The sequence below is a fragment of the Struthio camelus genome, chromosome 13 (assembly GCF_040807025.1).
Source record: "Struthio camelus isolate bStrCam1 chromosome 13, bStrCam1.hap1, whole genome shotgun sequence".
Classification (NCBI taxonomy): Eukaryota; Metazoa; Chordata; class Aves; order Struthioniformes; family Struthionidae; genus Struthio; species Struthio camelus.
The window spans coordinates 13,665,467-13,687,815 of NC_090954.1; the positions used below are offsets into that span (position 1 = coordinate 13,665,467).

The 22,349-nt window shown below is 55.9% G+C and overlaps 1 protein-coding gene across 1 annotated transcript in view; it reads left to right on the forward strand.

Moving 5' to 3' along the window:
* Positions 1-21,535, forward strand: part of PPARGC1B (PPARG coactivator 1 beta) — a 66,143-nt gene extending 44,608 nt beyond the window's left edge. Inside the window, exons 2-12 of the mRNA XM_068959650.1 lie at positions 68-241; positions 3,756-3,968; positions 5,964-6,080; positions 7,546-8,677; positions 9,290-9,326; positions 9,782-9,846; positions 10,676-11,456; positions 12,643-12,718; positions 13,700-13,821; positions 14,296-14,450; positions 16,785-21,535. Coding sequence (XP_068815751.1) covers positions 68-241; positions 3,756-3,968; positions 5,964-6,080; positions 7,546-8,677; positions 9,290-9,326; positions 9,782-9,846; positions 10,676-11,456; positions 12,643-12,718; positions 13,700-13,821; positions 14,296-14,450; positions 16,785-16,888 — 2,976 coding nt within the window. The 3' untranslated portion in view covers positions 16,889-21,535. The remainder of the gene's footprint in view (positions 1-67; positions 242-3,755; positions 3,969-5,963; positions 6,081-7,545; positions 8,678-9,289; positions 9,327-9,781; positions 9,847-10,675; positions 11,457-12,642; positions 12,719-13,699; positions 13,822-14,295; positions 14,451-16,784) is intronic.
* The last annotated feature ends 814 nt before the right edge of the window (positions 21,536-22,349 follow it).

The window sequence follows — 22,349 nt, forward strand, 5'->3', positions numbered from 1 at the left end:
CTCTCCCTAAGGGCAGCAAGCGGAGGAGAGAGCGGCCGGGTTCACCCCCTTTCTCTTTTCTCCCCAGTACGAGGTGTCTGGCGAGGAGCACCTCTACTCCGATTTCCCCGAGATTGATTTGTCCCAGTTGGATGCCAGTGACTTTGACTCTGCGGGCTGCTTCAGCGAGCTGCAGTGGTGCGCGGAGCACTCCGAGACCGAGTCCAGCCAGTACAGCACGGACGACTCCGAGCTCTTCCAGGTACCGCGGCCGCCGCGGGAGGCGCCGCCTCCACGGGCCTCGGGGACACGTCTCTCCCGCTCCGCAGCGGCGCGTGCAGCCCCGGGGCTGGAGGAAGCGCGCTCGGGCAGGACGCTGTGCCCGCGCCGCTCGCCCTACGCCCCGTCCAGCGCCGGCTGGAGCAGTGGGCAACCCTCGCCGCCGTTCTGGGGCTCGGGAGCAGAGCCTCTGCGGGCTCTTCTCCAAACGCGCGTGCAGCCCAAGCCCTGGCGGGCGCGAGGGGACAGCCCGGCACGGGGGACCTGAGGACAGAGGTAGGGGGAGTGTGGGGGGAAGAAGGCGGGAGGAAAGGTGGCAACTATTAATATCTCTTCCCCAGCTGATTAGCGCTCCATTAATTTGAGCTCTGTGCCTAAATGGAGCAAGTGGAGTAAGGCTAATGAGGAGGTGGCGGAGTAGGGGAGGGCTGCTGAGCCAACCCTCCTGTGATGTATTATTAAAAAGGAATTACAGCCAGCGCGGAGCGCATCCTGCTTGATTCCCAAGCTGGCAGGTTGTGCTGGGGAGGCGGCGGGGGAGTCTTGGGGCTGCGGCACACGAGGCGGTGCGGCGCGGGAATACGCGTTTCCCACGAGCGGGAAGCAGCCCCTTTCCTCTGGCTTCCCGGCTTCAGCATCCCTGCACGCCGGGCGCCTCCGGCAGCGTTTGAGAGCGAGGGAGTTGCTCTGAGCAGCCGTGCTGTGCTGGTGCGAGCTCACAGAGAAACCGGTGCTGGTTGGTGGTGCCACGAGCAGGCACCAGGCATCGGGTCCCTAAACCAGCACGTGGCATGAAAAGCAGAGCAGCACTGGGGCCGGCACTGGATCCAGGCCCTGCGGGAAACCCACAGCGGGGGGCACCCATGCAGGGGGGGGACCCCAGGCACCCGCCTGCATGTGGCTCCAGTCTCGGCTCGGGATGCAAGGCCGTTTCTCAGGCTGGGCTCGGCTCGGCTCCCGCGGCGGGAGGAGGGCAGCCGTGCCAGTAAAGCATCGCCACCACCACCTCGAGCAGCCAGCGGGGTGGAGGAGACCAGAGAGTCAAGAGCTGGCTTAAAAAAGGGAGGCTGGATTATTTTAATTGCTGAAGCCCATATTTACAGCTACATCTAAAGAAAGCAAGCGCTCCTTGGAGCACTGGATAAAACTCCAGCGCATCACTCCAGAAGGCAAAGATGCACTTTTCTGCTCACGAGAGAGCTGAGCTCGCCGTGCGCGGCAGGACGGGGACGGCTGTCAGCACAGCGCAGGCCCCAGGCGTGGGCTCCTGCGAGCGCCTTGCGGAGGCTCCCCGGGACCGGGGGGCAGGCAGGCCGGGGAGCCTGCACCCCAAACCTCGAGGCCCTCCCTCCTCTCCCGCTGTGTCCTCAGCCAGCCCCATCCTCACGGGACGGGAGTGCCGTGCCCTCCTGAGGGGTGCAGGAGAGCAGCCCCCTCCTCTTCCGTAAGCAGCTCGCTGGTGCCCGCTAGCAGCCAGCTGCGGGGCTTAGCGCTGGTTACTTTTTCAGAGGGAGGAGGATTTATATTTAAAGAAGAAAAAAAAAGTCCCAATATTTGCTAACCTGGCCATAATAACAACCCTCTGGCTTTTATGCTGTGCTGATGCTGTGCTTGAAAACGGTCCAGTCCAGCTGACGGACCTTCATCACGAGATGCATATTTTCCGCTGAACTTCCTGGGGAAAAGATAAACAGAGAAGAAATGCAAAAGACAGTCCCATTAGGAGCAGCAGAATATGATGAAATGTATCCCACTGAACTTGTATGCACAGCAGTCTCATGCCAATAACAGGAGGAAAAGAAACGGAGCCAAAAATGGAGTATCCTGCTGCCTTTCCCTGGAGCCTGCTCTAGTATCTTCAAGCAGGGTTAGGGCATGGAACAAAAGATATTTAATTTTCAAACAAAATGAGAGAAATATGGGAGGCCGTTTGCATTCACCAGTCCTCCCTGGGAGCCTGAATTTACCCCCATGCTAATTTTATATCTGCTGGTATCCTGCTTCTTATTGGACATGGTTTATATTAAGACTGTTATGGAGGGGGACCAAAAAGAACTAGCTCCTGGCTCACTTCAGCCATTCCTCTGCTTCTGCACATTGTTTTGGGCCTTTGCACTGTATTTCCTGGTTGCAGGAAGAACTGCAGAGCTGTGCAGGTCTGGGATGCTGCTGGGAGGGCTGGGGGCTGCGGCTGAGGTGCATCAGCAGAGCTGCTGCCGAAACTGGGCTGGGAGCAGCAGGCTGAGAAAGCGATGGGCAGAGACCTGACCGGGGGACCCGTGGCCCTGTGAGGCCTCCTCAGGGAGCACAGGGTGGTCACGAGGCAGTGGGTCCCTTTCAAGCCCCATCGCCACGCACTGGCCTCACGTCAAAGCGCTGCAACGTGGCAGCGTGGCCCCAGCCCCAGACGCTCACAAATCGCCTGTCAGCATCCCCAGATCATGCCGTGCGCTTAAAAAAATAAATCAAAAGAGCTATAATGTAAGACATTTAATTCTGCTGGCCTTGCTCGGAGCCTTTAGGATCCACTCGCGCTCGTCTCTGCAGGCAGAGGCTAGGAGTAGCCGTCTGTAAAACCTGAGGGCTGAGACTCCCAGGCAAACTCGAGATTCCTGCATTTGGAGACTTTAAAATCCTTGAAAACAAAATCTGTGAAAACAAAAAGCGTGTTGCTTCTTGCAAGTTGTGGTAACTTTCCAGTGAAGTAACACGTGTCTGGTTTCCTGATGCCTGTGGGAGGCTGCCAGCCTGCAAGTCCTTGCCCTCTGGAAGTGGAGTCGTGCCCTCCTTTCCGCTGGGCAACCTTGAGCTGGGCTTACAGCCCTCGACATTTTCTTCCCTGCCTTTGCCTTATCCTTCTGGAGAGCTGCGCAGGAGTGATGGTGGCCCCTCAGGTCTCCTCCAGCCCCACGGCCCGCCATGGAGGGCCGGGGAGCTGTGCCTGGCCCGTCCTCGCAGTCCTGTCCTGGTGGATGCTGCTTTCTCAGGCTGTGCTGAGGGAGCAGCCGCAGAGCCCAGCTCAGCAGTGAGGGGACAACCAGGACCTTGTGGGCTCACAGCCCAAAGGCAGGAGGATTACGGCAAGGAGACTTTCAACGGCAGCTCTCCTGAAGGTCACATACATGCTAGTGATCGCCTCGTGATGAGGTGGAGAGGAAGATGCTCTGAGCCCCACTGGGGCTGCTGTGAGGGCGGATGGGACGGATGGGTGTTCCAGCCCTTTTCCAGTTGGGTCTTTCTCCCTCTAGCCCTGTCTTATTGCTTCATTTGGGAAGATCCCCCCGAGCTCCCCTGCAGGATCACAAGAAGGCGTGGGTGCTGGTGGCACGGCCACTTGTGTGCTCCTCAGCCCCACAGTGCTGAGTACCACCAGGCTCAGCCACCGCCGCTGTGTGCCGCCTGCCCCTCTTCCCAAAGTCCCTCCTGAAAGAAAAGTCTCCTGGCTCCCTCTGCTCAGCCTAATTCCCTCTCTCTTGTTCTCTGCCTGCTCCTTTCAGATAATAGACAGCGAGAATGAAGCGCTGCTGGCAGCCCTCACCGAGACATTGGATGATATACAGGGAGATGACATGGGCCTGGCTGCCTTCCACACTATGGAAGAGGGGGACACGCTCAACCATGCCTACACCTCGCCTGCCCCCTCCCCCAAACCTGCCGCCCCGGTCACGGGGGGGCCACCCCAGGCCCCCGAGTTTGATGAGCTGTCTCTAGTAAGAACCCACTTCCTACTGTTTAAGGTGGATTTGGATGAGCCCCTGATAAGCCGGCTGCATGGGTATGATAGGAAGCAAAGGTCTGAATTTTTTCATTCTAGGCTTAAAACTCTCTTTAACCGTCAATACCAAAGCATATACTTGTATTGTATACGTATACATGTTCTGCATCATTGCTGTCACCTCCATCACCATCCTCATGGGGACAAGCTGATTGCTGCTGTGTATATACAAATATATGTATATTAAGGGGGTGGGGGCTGGGCTCTGGGTTACTGCAGAGGGTGCCAAATGGGTGTTGGCTGCTTTGGCATGGCCCATGCCTTTTTTTAACCTGAAGCCCAGATGTGGGGTTGTTTGGGGTCCTCTCTAGCACATCTCAGCCCCATTCCCATGAGCAGCAGGGCAGAAACAACCCTGTCCCTGCAGCCCTGGGGAGGGGGGTCGCTCCTGCCCCAGCTCTGCCTTGGGGGCCCGTAGAGGCCAGTTCCCCTCTGCGCTCACTGGAGGGACAGAGGGGACTTGGTCTGAACATCTGTCTTGGGACCCTGCAATAACAGGTCTCCAGCCCCGCTCCCCGTCCTAGCCCAGACTAACTAGCGGCGTTTGCCGCAAATGGCTGCCCTCCCAGGAGGTCCCCTGGGACACGGGCACCCTGTGGGTGGGCTGCAGCCTAGTGGCACCGGTGGCTCATGGTCCCCCCACCAGGGACCCCCTAGTCTTGCCCCCGGGTCTCCCCAAAAGCCCTGGTTTCTGGCGGGGAGCAGTGACATCCAGTGGTGAGAGCGTGCATTTCCACCTCCCACGGCCCTGCACGCAGGTGGGTGTATATATCACACGCAATATGTATGTGTATATATAGGATGTATACGTTACAGGGGGAGAGGGGGAAAGGTGCTGGTTGCTTACACCAACAGGAGCTGCACGCCTAAAGCGGCAGGCCCCCCCTTGAAATTTCCTGGCAGTCCCTGACCTGGGAACCTCCCATTTCTATCGCTCTTTAAAAATCACAGCACCTGACAAAGGGGTTCTCCAAGTCTGCAGGCCAGCTTGGGAGACCAAGCCCTAGATCAGTCTTCTCCGTGCAGTCCCACGGAGCCTACGCAGTCGTCTTGCTATTGATCTGTTGTCACCTTCAGTTGCTGGTGCAACATGGGTGGAATAAGAAATGCTGTTGTTGCTGGGTGTGCTTTTTAAACAAAAGAAGTTTTTGAGTAGAAGAAAGTTATGCTAGCCTTGCGGTAAGAAATAACTGTGCTGTGCATAACCTAAGGAAAATTCCCACTCCGACCCTCCTGATGGGATCACAGTGGAATTCTTGAAAGGATCATGTTGGGGAAGATCCTCAATAAATCCTTGGCGTTTCCCGTAGGGGCTTACCTCTGCAGAATGCTTTGCAAGCTGATTAATGAATCGAGGCCCTCTTTGCATGTTACAGCTAAATGAGCCTTGCAAGGGGACCCAAGTGAGCTGTCCAAATCAGTCACTCATGCAAACGTAACGTCTCTGTCACCTAAGGACAGAATTGATGGAGTGAGAAGTTTGGAAGCCAAGACATAGAGCGTCTCATCAGAGTGGGGATGGCTCTGGGAAGTAAATTCCCCTGCCTGTGCCTCATTTTCTCACCCCCCTGGCCTGCCTGGTGTGGGGGCTGGTTGGAAATGCGGGTGAGCGTGGCAGCAGCTGCTCTGAGCACGTGGACTGCTGAGCGCTGCGTATACCTGCCCGCTCCCACAGGCTGTGACGCTCTCTGCGGCCACAGGTCACCCAGCGGGGTGGGAAACGTTCCTCCCTGCCTCTGATTTTTCCTTTCCCCTTTTTAAGTCCAATGCTAAGCAGTGGAGATGGCCAGTGGCGGTGTGACCCCTGGAGCCTGGGACCGTTCAGGCTGTGGCAGTCGGGAGCCGAGCCACCGCCCTGCCGTTCGGGTCTGCTCGTGAGCCTTGCTCTCGCTGCAAGTCCGATTCTTGTTCTCGCCACTTCTTTTTGCAGCTGAAGAAGTTGCTTCTCTCGCCATCGCACGTGCCTCCGAGCTGCGAGGCTCAGAGAGATGGGAGTGCCCGGCGCCCGGGGACCCCTAAGGCCAGACCCACACGGCCCTGCACAAAGGTATTTCCTCATGCCGGCGAGCCTGGACCTGCCCTACAGGGAACGCTCGAGATCCTCTCAATGCCCAGCTCTCGGAAACCATCCTCTTAAAGGGCATCGCCAGATACGGTGTCCGGGGAGCATGAACGGCCTCTGAGCAGCGCCCATGGGCCACCGGGTGCATCTGGTGGGAAAAGAGACAAGGCCAAGTCCCATGGTGATCACAGGGAAAAAAGGGTGTTGGGAGCAGGAGGGGGAAGAGTGTCTCACGTCGGTCTGTCACAGGCAGTCAGCCCAGTGCTTTTTTTCTGTTTATTTCTGCTTTGGGCTTAGCTGGGGTTGCAGTTCTTCCTCTTTACCTCCAGCTCAGGTTCAGCAAAACCTTCAGGCTTTGTTCTCTTTTGAGAAAGGTTTTGATTTCATTCTGAGCCGGTGCTGGTCAGGAGTCTCCCAGTTTCACTGAGCCCTGCTTTATGAAAATCCCTCACGTTCCCTCACAGCCCCTCATTCCCTCCTCCCCAAGGGACTTACAATCAAACATGCTATCGATCAGCTGGGCTTAGCCCAAGGAGAGCTGCATGCAGCACTGCAGAGCCCAACCCGGTCACTTAAGCTAATCTCCTGAAATCCAGCAGAAGTTGCCATCAAAGATTTTTCTACTTGGATAATGGTAATTGTGCAGTGCATTAGGCCCAGCAAATTAGATTGCCTAGGAACAGCAGAAAAACCCTCCTGCTGAAAAGGATCATCATTGCGTGTCAGCTGCTAATGGGGAAGGACTCAGTGTGGTCCGTGCCGCCAGGCTGGTGTCTCTGAAGGAAACCCTTCCTCGGACGCGCAGCAGGCAGCACTGCCTCGGAGGCTGGGGGATCCTGGGAACCTGGGAGCAGGCTGGGGGCGAGAGGACGAGGTCCGCGATGGGCAACACGTCACCTCTAGAGGGGCTGCAATGCTTCACCGCAACGCCAGGGAGAGGGAGCCTGCTCCATGAACCACTTTGGGCAGGACAAGCCATCACTAGGTCATCACGGAGAATTAGCTAGCGAAGGGCAGGGATGTCCGACCCAGGAGCCAGTGCAGCTCAGGTCAGCTGTTTATCGTATGGTGGCTTATTTGCCATGTTTTTAAGAGAAGTCCAGGAAAGCCTCAGCGCATCCAGCCAGCTGGGCTCCTGGCAAGTCGTGGCCCAACCCCAAATGGATGCAATCTCAGATGAAGGGCTCAGAGAAATGGCTTGCTCCCTGGGGGCTGCAGGCCTTGTAGCGAGGAGAAGCCTCTTTTCTGCCTCTGAGATCAGCATGGGCTCTCGTTGCGTTCGGGCGCTCCAGCTGCTGTTAGCGTGAGCACGGCAGCCTGAGGAGCAGGCGGTGGTGGTTAGAGGGTGCTGGGCCCTGGTAGTGTTTTCCCCCCTGCCTACTAATTGCCCACGTGCCAGGTGGCTCACGGTGATGGTCGGGGCTGAGTTTCTCTTCTCTGCTCTCTGAAGGTGGAGGGTCCCCGGGACAGGAAGGCAAACTTCCAGCAGGCGCAGAGCCGGAGCTGCACGGAGCTGCACAGACACCTCACCTCCACGGCTCCCTGCCAGCAGACCAAAGCCCCCCGGACCCCCGAGGAGTGTCAAAGCAGCCGCCACCACCCACCCCTGGGTGACTGCGCCCATCACGAAGACGACAGCGACTCCAGCGAGGACTCGCTGAGCTCCGGCGACATCGTGACAACCCCACCCTCCTCCTCGGAGGACGGCGCCGGCAGCCAGTTCGCTTGCGAGAGGGAGATGCACTCGGTGGTGGAGCTCATCCGCTACATGCACACCTACTGCCTGCCGCCGCGGAAGCTGCCCGCCCGCGACCCCGCCGACGCCAAGCCCCCGCCCTGCAGCAGCCCCTTCAAGAGAGCCAAGCCGGACGGCGCTTCGCCGGCGTGCCCCCCTTGCAGCGCCGAGAACCGGGTGGGCTGCGCCTGGCAGGCGGCCGGCAGCTGCAAGAAGCCCAGGGCTTCGTTCTCCATCCTGAAGGAGCTCCTGGCTCGGGACCTTCTGTGTGACGTGAGCAAGCCATACCGTTTGAGCAAACCCGTGTACGCCTCCCTGACCAGACCTCCTGGCGCCAGGTCCCCGGGGACACCGGTCCAGGACGGGGAGGACGCCTGCAGATCCAGAGCCAAAACGCCGCCGGAGAAGGCCGAGCTGTGGCAAAGCCCCCAGGCCGAGGCGGAAGCCCTGCGGGAGCCCGGCGGCCTCGAAGACGATGCCGGGAAGCGCGTGGGCACCGCCGGCCAGCCGGCCGCGGGCATGGCGGCCGGCAGGCAGGAGAGTGCCGTGTACGCCGTCCGCCGCTCCAAGAGACTCAACCCGGAGCTCGGCCACTGGCTCTCGGTCCTCGACGAGCCGCCCCCCGAGCCGCCCGCCCCCGGCGAGGCCGCCGGCGAGCCCGCGCCGTGCCCGGCGCTGGAGACCTTCCCGGCCGAAGAGCCGGCGGCGGAGGTGGAGGTGGGGGGCACGGAGGAGGGGGACGGCGGGGGCACCACGCGGGCGGCCGAGCCCCAGCCGCTGCCCCCGGGCGACGGCGAAGGGGGCGAGGGAGCCGAGACCCGCCGCTGTGCCCTCCCGGAGCGAGCAGGTGAGGGGGGCGGGGGGGCCGCGCCGCCACGGCCCTGCCCCTGCCCGCCCCGCACGTGCTGCCCGGCCCCGGGGGCAGGTGGCTTTGGGACCCTGCCGCAACCTGCTCCCCGCCGTGCCCCGTGCCTCAGTTTCCCCACCCGTGTAGCGAGACGGGCTTTCTCTTGGAAAGCTCATGGAGTGCTGCAAGTGGAAAGCCCAAGGCGGCCACGAGGCTTGGGCTCCATCCGGAGACTCTGTAGGTGTCGGTGTGACTATCCCAGCAAGGACTGGGCTGCCCCATGCCAAGGGCCTTCCTCTGCCCGCCGCGTCCCCTGGGCCTGGCAGCGAGGCTCAGCTTTCCCGCTGCCCCCAGAAATGCAGCTATCCACAGCTTTTCATGGACAAGCGCTTTGCCCCCGGCTCCAGCCCCCACCTCCGTCCAGTGTTGTCCCTCCAGCAGGCCCTGCCACGCCACGGGCAGGAGCAGCCCGCGCGTCCGAGCCGCCCGCCGCGCCGGCGGGGAGCGGCGTCGGGACCGGTGCGCTGCCGGCTGCCCCCGGCTCCCCGCGCAGCCCGGGCTCGGGGGCAGCGCGGCCCCATCAGTAATGCTGCTTCTCTCCCTGTCTTTCAGAAACACCCAGGTGTCTCACCCTGTCCTTGGCGCAAACGTAAGTGCCCGCGGAGTCTGCGTCAGCTCCGCGAACCGCCCTGGGGCTGCGGAGGTGCCCCGTTGCGCCGGGCTGGGTGCACTCTGCAGCGCCAGCGCAGCTGCTTGCCCGGTGCAGACGGGTGGCGAGGCGGAGGCCGGTGCCGACCCGCGGCCCTCGCCCGTCGCCCCAGCGCAAGGAGCTGGGGCAGCGTTGGGGCTGGGGCAGGCGCAGGCTCTTCCTGTGCGCCCCGGAGAACGTGGTGCAGAGGCCGGGCCGCGGCTCTCCCCGCCGTGCTGATGGCTAGCTCAGCCGGGTCCCCCCTCCCTGGCACAGTGATGCCCTGCTGAGATTGCTCCATCAGGCTCTAGCCACGTTGCAGGGCTCTTTTGCAGGCAGCATCTTCTCAGCCTCCTTTTTTGGACCGTGGTTCATCTAAACACCTTCTCTCTCCTCATTTTCTTCTCTCCTTCCAGTGACCCGACTTTTGGGAAGAGAAACTTTGAGCCCATGCTGACCGTGGAGCTCTGTGGGACAGCAGGTAGGACAGTGCTTCCTTCCCACATCACCAATATTCATCCTGGGAGGATGAGCATTACCCTAAACATTACCCTAAATGCAGCCTGGAGTCACCCAGCTCCAGCTGTGCCCAGGTGAGGGGAGCACCGTGTTCCCCTGCCTGAGGTACCCTCCCAATGCAGTAAACCCAGGGGATTTACTGTGTGCTACCTCTGCGTTGGGAGAACCGAGAGCAGCTTGCAAGCCTCTCCTTTAGACACGCAGGTGCTGGTGAACACGTTTGGGACAGGACACATTGCTGCATAGGCCAGGAGCGCAGGGAGAATCCAGTGGTCCTGCTGGTACCAGGCATCCTTGTTTTTCCCCAAATTGCCATTTGACTGATGAAGCCACAGAGGTGGAGGTTAAGGGGCACCGCACAGCCTCACATTAAGGGAGGTTTCCAGAACAGCCTCCTTCCCAGCCACGTTGGGTCCAATGCAGGTATTGAGATCAGATGAGGTATTACCACTGCACACAAGATGTGCGGCAGAGGGAAGGAAGGGCCTGACCCGAGGTGTCCCTCAGCACAGCTTAGGGTGTCCACGAACCACCTCAAGTTGGGGAAGGAGGGGGTTGAGAAGGGAAAAGCCGCCCCAACAGTTGATGCTGGCCTCCAGCTCACTGGCTGTGATGGGCCTTTCGAGGGCAGGAAGCTAGAAATAAGTAGCAGGGATTCACTCGCTGTGGGGCAGCAGTTTGGCCCCCTCTGGAGACTTCCCAGGCCCGCTTCTCACAGCACAGTGTAGTGCTGCATTGATACAAGCTCTCCTTGGGGAGTTGACTGTTGTGGTTTGTTCTCGGGGGTTCAGGTCTCACACCACCCACCACTCCGCCGTACAAACCAGCTGAGGAGGACCTGTACAAGCCAGACATCCCTCAGGAGGCAAGGAAGGAGGATACCACTACCACCAGCCCCGGGATCCCACCAGAGGTGGCAGCCCTCCGGAAACCGCTGAAGAAGCACCCGGAGAGGACAGAGCTCTTTGCCCACCTGAGCCGAGCCGCCGCTCGCCCGGCTCTCCCCGAGCAGCAGGGAGTGCTGAAACGGCCCTTCTCGCGCTCCTTTGGGGACCACGACTACTGCCAGGTCATGAAGCCTGAGGCCGCTCTCCAGAGGAAGGTGCTCAAGTCCTGGGAGCCCCCAAGCCAGGTGGAGACTGAACACAAGAGGAGGGTCCCAGACGCACATTACCAGGGGCTGGACCTCAGTGGCAAGGAGGCGAGCAGCGAGATCTTGTGGAAGGATGGCATCAAACAGCTGAGAGACCAGGAGATCAGAGCCAGCTTAACCAAGCACTTTGGCTTTCTGGACAGTGCTCTCGATGATGAGGACATGGCCTTCTGCAAGACCCCTGAGTATGACACCGTCTTTGATGACAGCTGTAGCGAGAGTGGCTCTCCAGTGGAGGAGGAGGAGGAGGAGGAAGAAGAGGAGGAGGAAGAACACTGCGATAGTCCACCGGACACCAAGCTCTGCCTACGGAGAAACCCTCTGTCCAGGACCAGTTTGCACTACTGTTCTCGGAGCAGATCCAGCTCGGGGTCTTCATGCTGCCGGTCCCGATCTCCAGCAAGCAGACGCACCTTCAGGTATGGGTGGGCAGTGACAGGTGGGGGATCGGTGGCTCTCAGCAGCAGGTCTCCGGCATGCAAACAGGGACAGCCTGCTAATGAGAGAAATGCAGGACAGAGCACTTGACTGCCCTCTCTGTCCTGGCTCTGACATGGACTCTGCATGCAACTGTCTCCCATAAAATCCCTGAAGGGGGGGTAAATGAGGACCTACCATTCATTATCCTTTCTGATGCAAGAACTACAGGGACTAAACGGAACTAGGAGGGGGCAGGTTCAAACCAAGCACAGCCAGGTGGTTCATCACACAGCTTGCATGCAGCTGCAGAGCTCCTTTCTTCAGGAAGCTGGGGTTGCTAAAAATTGGCCCAGGGGCAGGGGGAGGCTGAATCAACATAAACAGGAAGACTGCCAAGAGATGAGAAGTATACTGTGAGTGCCTAAATACACAGAAACCTGCTACAGGCAGGAACACTTGGGGCAGTTCTTGCCTCATGATTTCTTAGAAACCTGCTTTTGGCCACCACTTGAGACAACGCTGGGCCCTTGGCCTGACCCAGCATGGTGGCTCTTCTGTTTCTCACTGGTCTGAGGAGATCCCTGAATGAGTCTTGGAGGCTCCTGCTTTTGTCATTAGCCCTGAGGCAGCATCGCTCAGGATTCCCAGTGAACCCCGGCTAGCGTGAGCCATAGTCCAAGCTCCAGCCAAAGGTACTGCATGACAGCACAGGCTCTCTCTGGTCCGTTAGCCCAAGTAACAAGAACGCTAACTAATTAAAGAAAATCCATTAAAATAATTGATACTACATCAGCAGCTGCTGAAAACATCAGCCACAGCCAGAGAAAGCAACATCTTAGGGAAATAACCATGGGTTTCCGTAGTGCTGGGAGCACGCAGGGCATGGGCAAAGGATGGAGCAGTTCCTTGGAAAGGGCAAGGGCTGGTTACCGAGTCCCTCCAGCATCTGTAAGGAAGGATTTCCGAGTCCCTTCAGTGTCAGAGCAGGTACAAGAGAAAGTGGCTAGACTCAGGAAAGCATAATGCTTTCTGGTTCATCTGTGTCCAGCTCTCTTTAGGCGCCTGTGTTTCCCAAGCTCCTGCCTGTCTCTGCAGAATTTAGTGTGCCTCAGTTTCCTTCGGATGTTTGAAGGTTTCCCTGCAGGATCCTCTTTTGGGGCTGAACTCCTCTCTCTTGCTTCACAGATGTGAAAACAGTGAGCAGTGTCAAGGTGGCAATGTGAACCGGGGCCAGATGGAGAAGAGAAGAGAAAAGGCCATTGTAAGTGACCCGCGGGTACCGCGCTGAAAGGGGCGGAAGTGGCCCGACTTCCAGGGGCAGCAGACAGCTTCCTCCTGCTGATGCCTGCATCAGCACTGGGAAAAAGCAGTTCACAGGCCCCAATTCATCTCCTGCTCCAGAAAAGAGACGGTGGAGCACATATTAGCCCTGGCTTCCGCATCCCTTGGTGCAAGGCCAGCATTAAACCAGGACATGGAGGGGGGGAAACCTAAAGTAAAACAGAAGCAATTGGAAATTGGCAATACACAGAGTCCTTGGCACAGGATTGTCCAGAGCATCCTACGTCAGTGCTTCCACGCACTTGGAATTGGCAATTAGGGTGGTGAACGAGGGGAATCCCTGAATTGCTAAGCCATAACTGACGAAAGCCTCGCTGCAGAGAGCGAGCGGCAGAGGCACGTGGCAGCACTGTGTGTGTGCATGGGTGAGTGGCATCTGTGCGTGCAGGGAAGTAATGTATTGTTCTGCTGTACACACACACACACACATTCACACACACCCTTCTGACATTTTTTCCCTGCAACACAATTTAATTTTGCCCCCAGAAATTCTTAAGAATATTTCCTGGCAACTTAACACAGGAAAAGCTAGAGAAGCTGCAGGAGAAATCTGAAAGGGAAGAAAGGCTGTGTGATAGCTTCAGGCTGGCTGAAACTCTGTCCAAAGAGATGTGGCACATGGCTATGCCCTGCAGCAGAGGCTGCTTGTGAGCGACACCTGAACTAGCTGTGAATTGATGCACAGATAGCAACGTGCATCTCAGAAATGAAATACCAGGCTAGCGTGGGGCTGGGCCTGCATGTGGTGTAACCCTGCTGAAGCTGATTTTTGGAGCGGGTGCAGCAGTGCTGCATCGCGAGGGCAGGCGGGCTCCTTGGAGACGCACGTTTCCAGCACCCATCAGCAAAGGCAGAGACCAGGGTCAGAGAGGAACATAAATGTTTGGCTTGTGTTTGCCAGGGGGAAGGCCGGGTGGTGTATATTCGAAACCTCTCCAGCAACATGAGCTCCAGCGAACTGAAGAAGCGCTTCGAAGTGTTTGGGGAAATCGTGGAGTGTCAGGTCCTGTCCAGGACTAACAGGTGGGCGCTGGGGAGGCTGCGGAGCGCAGGGCGGGTGCATGCCTGCCTTTCTCCCCTCGGGACGCGGAAGCAAAAGGCAACTGCTGTCTCCCAGGAGCAATATCAGCAGCTGCTTCTGGACTTTGCCTGCTCAGCTGTGCGCCCAGCTGCAGTGTGCAAAGCTGGTGGGCTGCTAACATTGTGCAGGTGGGGTGAAATGTTCTGAACGGATCCAACCCCAGAGGCCCTCAGTGAGCTGAGCTGAGCTGAGCTGCACCTGGCTCTCAGCACTTTAGGAGATGAGGCTCAGTGAGTCCCTCATCCTAGGGCTGTTTTTTGCCCTGTATAGTACCTGTCCCCACTGCAAGGGTGGCTCTGCACAGGGAAAGCATGGAGGGCCAGAGCTGGCTGGCACAGAGCTGGGGAAGGCACGCTGCCAAGAGACGAGGGACTGTGGGGTCCGTCGCATCTTGAATTCTTTCTCTGGTTGCTCAGGGGGGATAAATATGGCTTCATCACCTACCGGTATTCAGAGCATGCCGCCTTATCTCTGAAGAATGGCTCCTCACTAAGGAAGAGGAATGAGCCTTCGTTTCAGCTCAGCTCTGGTGGCCTCGGGCGCTTCTTCTGGACCAGATACGCTGACCTGGGTAAGAAAGCAAGAGCTGGTTTGTCGACAGTGTCTTGTTTATCGGTGCAGAGCTGTAATGGCAGGTTGTACTTTTGAACTCTCGTCATGCAGGATCCCAAACCTTTAGAGACTATAATTAAAGCCCACCTGCTCTCATATGACTCATGTAGTTGTCCTTAGTTTCCAAAGCCTTAGGGGCTGAGCAAAGGTATAGAGAAGAAAAGCAACTTGCCCTGAGGACTCAGAGTGTGTTGGCTGTAAATAGCATCACAGCCCAGAACTACTGAGTCTCAGCTGAGGCACAGCCCGTGCTTCCTCAGCTGTGTTTCTTCGGGGGTTTGGACATTTTCCAGCAGAGAACTCCCCTCCCAGGTGTTGGAGAAAGCAGTCCTTAGCCCAAGAAGTGATGTGGCTTGTTTATTGCTCCATAGGACAGATTCACCACATTAAATAGGTCCTTTTCATCCAAAATGACTACACTTAGATGTGCTGCAGTTGCATTAACTCTTTCTGTGCTGTATGGATTTGGGCAAGGACACACTCCGTCTTCCCCAGATCCCCTGCCTCATTCATTAAAAAAATCAACCAGGGTCTTGTTTTACCTGCTCTTTCGGGGGGGATAGGGCTGCAGCTCTCTGTCAAGCACAGGAGCAAAATGCTATGCTAGTCCTGAAAGTGAAACGTGATCTAGGCTTTGCTTAGTCCTTGTCACTGTGATCCTCAGGTGTTCCACAAACACCAAGCATTTATTTTTATACCCTCTGCAGGAGGTGAAGTGGCTGTGTTATCCCACTTCATGCATGAGGTACTGAGGCCTAGGAAATAAAGCTATAAGGCTTAACTTATCTCTAGATGTCCAGTACTGCCTACTTCTTCAGCACCTTGTATTTAATCTGGTCAGAGCAGCTCTTGTTCTGATTTTGGTTGTGGGTGCAAATACTCATTTATTCATCCAAAGAAATCCCAGGGTCTCCCATTTTGGGCACTAAGAAATAAGAAACAGATCGTATTCTGCAGTGAAAGCGTTGGCAAATGGTTGTTCAGTGTTACTGGGAGCGAGGTCAAGGACAGCGTGTAGCTGCCTTCCTGCTGCAGGAGAACCCCCTCCAGTCCCAGCTCTCCCAGCCCTTCTCTTCCTCACGGGCTGATCGCTGCAAGGACCGCAGCCGCCTCCTTACTGCACAGCCTGGCTCACTCTTAACATCTCATTTATCCTGTGTGCAGGATGAGATGGAAAAAGCAAAATGAAATTATACCATTAATGTCTCTATCAAAAAAATACACACGAAGGGGTTGAGCTGCCATAAATTAGGCAATGTTATTCCTGGCATTTCCTCAATTTCTGTTTAGCTTCTGATGAGAGAGGTGGGAGAACACTACAGGCAGACTCCTAAGCTTGTCACAAACCTGGCTAGATCATATGAAAACTGCCATTTTTCAGAGGCTCAGAACTCATCTGGATCTGGCCAGATTTTTGTGATCCTGGGAACAGGCGTCTCGCCGACGTGTGGCTTGCAGTGCTGGGCAGCGCTAGAGCCTGTCTGCCAAACAGCCGTTTGTTCCTTTCAAAGGAGGGAGAAACAGCACATTTTTCTGCTTTAGCTCATTCTTGGACATGAGACTGCACCAAAATTTTCCAAGAAAGGGTCAGAGGCAGACATCCGCCTTGAGAAACTCGCGTTTAGATGGTTAATGCTCAGCAAAGTCCTAGTCAGCTGAAAGCACAGAGTCCTGCAGCGGGGACCCTGGGGAAGCTGTAACTCGAGGGTTTGCTCAGAGCCTGGAGTGAGAACCTGCAACTGCTGGGGGTTTCTCGTGGCGAGAGTCTCCCGCTCCCCGCGCCGGGCAGGGGAGCGTGGTGGGAGCGGGCGAGCCTGTGCAGAGGTCCCCTCTCTTGGGGGGTTTGCTCAGGAGCAAGCTCCCGGCTGCGGGGAGGCTGTTTGGGTCAGTAAAGCCAAGCCTGGGGTACAGCTGCCCCAGCTAACCCCCCCTTTCGAGGTAGCGCAGCTCGGTGGGTAGCTGGGCCCCCACTTTGGCAGAGGCTGCCCCAAGGACGGGCCAGCGCCCCGGCGGAGGAGCCGGCCCCGCTCCTGGCTGCGCTGGGGATGGGGCAGCCCGCCTGCCTTTCGCCCTCTCCCGGTGCCCTGCGGTCCCGCCGTGCATCGTCGCAGTAACGCAGGAGCGCGCAGCTCCCCTCCGGCCTCGGTTTCCCTACCTGCAGGAGAAGGAGGGTGTTCCTACACGCCTGAGGCACCAGGAAGCAGCTACCTTGCTGCCCGAAGGTGCCTGGGCTTGCAGGGCCGGGGCGCCCGGCCTCCCTGACCCTGCCGCGTTGTGTCCCTGCCGTTCCCAGATTGCAGCGCGGAAGAGTCCTCCCCAGCTCCAGTGAAAAGCAAGTACGAGACCATGGATTTTGACAGCTTGCTGCAGGAGGCCCAGCTAAGCCTGCATCGGTAACAGCCTTAACCTTGGAGGAATACCTCATTACCTCAGTCAAGGCACTTCCAATATGTTTACGTTTTCAAAGAAATTATTCAGTCTATGAAAAGCGAGAGAGAGCGAGAGAGAGCGAGAGAGCACGCACGCGCGAGAGAGAGACTGCTGTCCCTTTCGATCGATGTTTACATTGAACAAAGCTGCTTCTGTCTGTGAGTCCCCATGGTGTCGATGTCTCACTGCCACACATTAGTCTCCCCGCTTCTGACTGGTTGTTTTAGGGTGAGCCTAGGAGCCCTCCGTCCCCTCTCCCCGTCTCCTGCCCCCGTCCCCCCGCCCCGTGCTCCCGCCGTGGAGTTGCAGCTGTGTTCACCATAACATTTTTGTCCGTAGTGTGTGATGATGAAATTGTTAATTGTGAATAGAATCAGGATTATAAACTAATTTTTAATAGAAGAAGAAGAAAAAAAAGTATATACTTAAAAAATGTATTTATGGCTCAGATGTACTGTAATTCAGATTTATTGTACCGCTTCCTTGATTTTTAACTATGCACTGTAATGAGGCACTTGCCACTGAGCAAATGGGGGGTCAGAGCAGAATCACAGAGCCAGCGTTCGCCCCTCGGTCGCGGGGGCGCCCGCCTGCCCCGCCAGCGAACCGGGGCGCTCTGCCGTCGGACTGGGGTCTCCCACTTTGCTGTCAAGCCATTCTTCTCGCCCGCGTGGCTGGAGCCCCCGAGCCCCGGCCCTGCCCGGCCGCGGGAACCAGAGGCCGAGCTCAGTCCTGGGGCGCGAGAAGGTCCGAGGGGTCGGGCCGGGCCAGCCTGGCGCCCTGCGTGCCGTGCAGCAGCGCCGGTAGGTAGGCGTGAAGCAAAGGAGCGGTGAAAGGATGCAGCAGTAGAACAATACCAAAGCGGGCTCGTGGGCTCGATGCAGGAGAGGAGCCCGCAGGGAGGTGCCCCGGCAGCCTGAGCCCGCGGCCAGCGTGGTCCTGCCTGGGTGGCCCGGTGGGACGTGCCCACCTCGTCCCTCCAGCAGCTGGGAAACCAGCTGGGGCCGGGCGACTCGATCGCAGCTCGCTTCCGCCGCGTGCAAAGGAACCGGGGCGCGAAGATCCTTCTTTTCATCTCCGCCTGGCGGCAAGCCCAAAACCCACATACGCAGCAAGGGGGAAGGGGACACGGCAGCTACGCTGAACATCTCTGCCCCTTCCAACACGCTGCCCTTTCTCTGACTGGTATCTAAAAGCCATACACTTTCCCAGCACCAGGTTGGCAACCAGGATCCTTCCCCCTACCCCCATCAACCCGTCTTGGCCCACTCTCTGCTGTCCTCTCTGTCTCCTCAGCCAAGGCTCATGTCTAGCAGTGTGAAGGAAGCGTCGCAGCTTCGCAGTGTGTTTGTGTCTCCTGAATGGCCTGCCTGCTGGCTAGCGCTAACCTGCTCTGCCTCTCGCCGGGGGCCGGCAAGGCCTCCTGGCAACGCTGGATTTAAGGCATGCTCAAGCAGCATCCCCATGCAATCCGCTTGCCCTCCATCTCTGGGAGAGCTGGGAGGGGAGGGACCCCACCACTGGCTGGAGGAAACCCAGAGACACCATTTCCCAGAGGGACGAGGAAATCTTGCTGACTCCTCAAGCCATCTCCATAGTTTCCATTTGCTTTCCAGACACAGAGACCACTAGGGATTCAGCCATCCTCTGTAGATAGATTATAGCCTTAACTCTGCCAATAGATAGATTAGAGTCTTCTGGGGTCTCCCCTATACATGACTTAGGGTTTTTATTTTCATTTCCTTGATGTGGATATTATTTCATCTTACAGGGAGTGTGACCAAAGTCTCTGCAATTGCATGAGATTGAGTTCCAGGAACCTAAATCCTGCTGATGTGGTCCTTTGCTCTATGGACTTATATGCACCACTTACAGCATAAGCTAATCTTTAGCAGGAGAAAGAATACCAGAAGCGATGATACCAGCACAATTATCTGGTTATTTCTCCCTTCTTTTGTGGAACCCGTGGTTCTGAAAACGACCAGCTAGGTGGTGTAACGTCCCATGGGCTACTTGATGATTTGAACTGCAGTTCCCAAATCTTATCACCAGTGATAATCACTGTCAGGGAATAGTCCTTGTGCCATTTCAGTCTCAGCCCAGAGTAGCAGCAAGGTTCGACATCTCTCCTGTGAAACAGCCACAGGCTCTCCCCCACTTCTCATCCCAACTTAGCACACACAAGTAACTCTGGCCGAGACTGAGCATCTGCTATTGGCAATTGCCTCATTGTAGCTTTGCCTTTTTCTGTCCTAGTATTTCCTCACAACAATGATGTTTACATGTGATTGCTATAGAGCTTATGTAGAATGTATATAGCGACACATTTAGGGTGGGTAGTACTGTCCTGTGCTGTGCTGATGTTTTTCAGAAAACAATCAATCAAAAAAAAAAAAAAAGCTAAGTGGAATTCTTCCATCTCCTTGCTCAGTCCAAGGCCGGATCACAGCCCACGGAGCCGGGCTCGGTCCCAGATGGAGAATGCATCAAACATGACGAACGTGCAAGGGTTGAATGCAGCAGCCAGGGGAGGCCTTTCCAGAGCCCGGAAGGAGCCTCCTCCTGTGTGAATCACTCAGTCGCTTCACAAGCATTGGTTTCCGTGTATCCAGATTTAAAATTTCACACTGTTTTCCTGAGGCTGGACTTCCCGTGTCAGCCAGCAGCCAATGACCTTTGCAGAGCTTCTGCGCATCAAGTGAGGGTCTCTTGAAGAGAAAGGAAGCTCTCGTAACGCACAGAGCCCATCAGTACTGCAGTCCTAGGATAGGAAGAGATGCAATAAGTGGTCTTCGTGTTGCCTGAAGCCTATAAATGGGGGTGGGGGGGGTGGGTAGGGTTTTTTCCTTTTTTCTTTTTAATTTGGATGGCTTATTTTCCCTCCTCCCTTGAGAAATATCTCCTGGACTTTTGCAATATGCGCAGAGGTGCAGGAAACGCACTCACACGTACGTCTGCGGCAGGAGCTGGGGGCGACGCGCCCCTCTGCTGGGGGCTCCAAGGGGAGCCCAAGAGGGGCCGGGGCTTGCAGTGCCTGCTGGGCGGCTCCAAGGGCTGCCCGCGACTTCTAAGACTCGGTGAGTGGGGAGGATGTTCATCTTGAGAAGCACAGGCGTGAATATCTGCTAGGTTTGGAATCACTCACACAAGGTTTGTGGTGAAAAATAAGTTCCCACTTTTTTTTTTTGTTGTTTTAAATGTAAAGGTTTCTTTAGCTCGCAGTGCTCTAGTCTGCAAAGGGGTGAGGAAAGAGGGTTTTGGCACAGGGTGAGGATGGGAGTTTCCTCCGTTAACGGACTACGATCTCGTTTCGGGTCCTACAGAGGACGCAGGGGCAGGCACTGCACTCCCACCGCAAGGAGAGGCCCCGGGCGCTGCCCAGGGAGAGGGGACCCGCGGCGCGGGGGCAGCCAAAGGCACGCAGCCCTCTGCGGGAAGGGAACCCGGCCCCTCGCCCGCCGGGGCTGCGGAGGGTGCCCGTGGCGAGGGGCGCCGCCGCCGGACGAGTAGCTTTAAGCACTGCCGAGCCCGACCCCAGCTGCAGAGGGGGAGCCCAGCGGCCTCGGGCGCGTGCTGAGGCCGCCGCAGCTCGCTGCACGTGGGCCATGTGCCGCAGCACCAGCGGCCCTGGACGGGGCCCCTCGCGCCTGCGAGGCCGGGGGGGACGCCGCCAGGAGAAGGGGTCTCTCTCAGAGACAAGCTGGGAGCAAAAGGGTGTCTTACGGCAGGCAATAAATAAGGAGGAGATTTATTTTTTTAAAAAATACCTAACTATAGAGTGTCCTCTGATAGTTTCCTTGAAGTACTGTGGGGAGATGCTAAATGTGAAGAATTTAGTGGTACAACGGCCATTCACTTTTTTGCACAGATTTGCCCCGTGAACTCTCATTGTTTCAGGGTGGGATATACGTTTTGGCTTGGAATCCAGTGGATTCCTCGGACTTCTTTGGAAAGGAGTAAATGTTTCTGAATGTCTGGGCTGAATGCAGAGGACAATCCAGGGTTTTAAGTTTGATGTTGCCCCAGAGAAAAGGTTTATCCCGATTTCTACCCAGCGCAGCTTTCTGGGCTGTGTATCTTCCTTAAAGAAGCAACAGCTCAGTCACGAGGTTACAGTTCGAGTGGCTGATTTCAGCACTGGTACATGCAAAGGAGCATTACAGACCAGCACTTTTTTTCTTCCCTCCCTCCTTTTTTTTGTACTCTTTTTTTTCTTTCTGGAACTATGCTGAACACGTTGTTACTCGTAGCTGAGCCTTGAAACCCTTTTTGTTGAAGCATCTTAGTTCCTCCCTGACAATCTCAAGCAATATAGAGCCAAATAAAGCCTTCTGCTTTCCATTCCTCTTCCTTCACCAATTCTGGAATCAGGTAGTAGCTTAGGAAGTCTGGTTGTAACGCACCAGGTGGCACTGAAAGGGGCATTATTTATCAGAGAGCCAAACTGAGTTACATACTACGGGGGGGAGGGAGTGTGTGTATGCATGTGAGAAAGAGAGGAAGATTAAATTGATGCATTTCTTGAGAAAGGTGTAAGAATTTCACCTAAAAAGGGGCACATCTGCTTTGTTATTTATAATAAAAGCTAAATTCTTCTTCTTCTTTTTTTTTTTTTGAATAAAAGGACACTGCTAATAATTATTAGGGGCCAATTCTGCCTCCCTTTCTCATGCTGAGTAAGTACTACTTACTTACCTCTGTGATTTTCTATTGCAGAGTAAGTAAAACTAGCAGAATTGATCCCTCTGTGATTAAGAATCAAGGTTTTAGTCTGACTTTTTTTTTTGATTGGTAGCGGTTTTTTATATTTCACTTAATTTTTTTTCCCAGTTACGTTCCGTTGTGTCCTTATTTATGTAATATACTTTAACCTTAAGAGACGGCATGGATTCTTATGCCTTTCCTTTATTATTATTATTGTTATTATTTTTAAAAAGAGATTTATTTCTAGTGTGATTTAACTGTCTACCTTCTAAAACAAGAGAACGTTTTCTTGTATTTTTACATTGTCAGATTCTATAGTTTCATAGATAATTTAACCAAATCGCTCAATGTATTATCTATATCTATCCAGTGGGTATAAAAGTTCTATTTTAAATTGTGTAAATACTTCAGAACTGGCTTCTTTTTTCAGACTCCCCCTGCCGTGGAGTTACTTGTTTACATCACAAAGACTGTAGAATCTCTACGCTCATGTACTGTAAATAGTGAAGTGATCTGCCTATAAATAAACTATAACATATATACTATAAAGTGGAAAAAAAAAAGCAACAAGTCTGTGCTGATAATACTTCAGTTCGCTAGTGCACGCTTAATGCGGGGAGGAGGCGTTCTGTGTTTCACAAGGGCTTTCGGCTGCCTCGCCGGCTTGCAGCGGGAGATGCCGGGGAGGACGGTGCGGGCAGCCCCGCGCCGGCAGGAGGGCAGG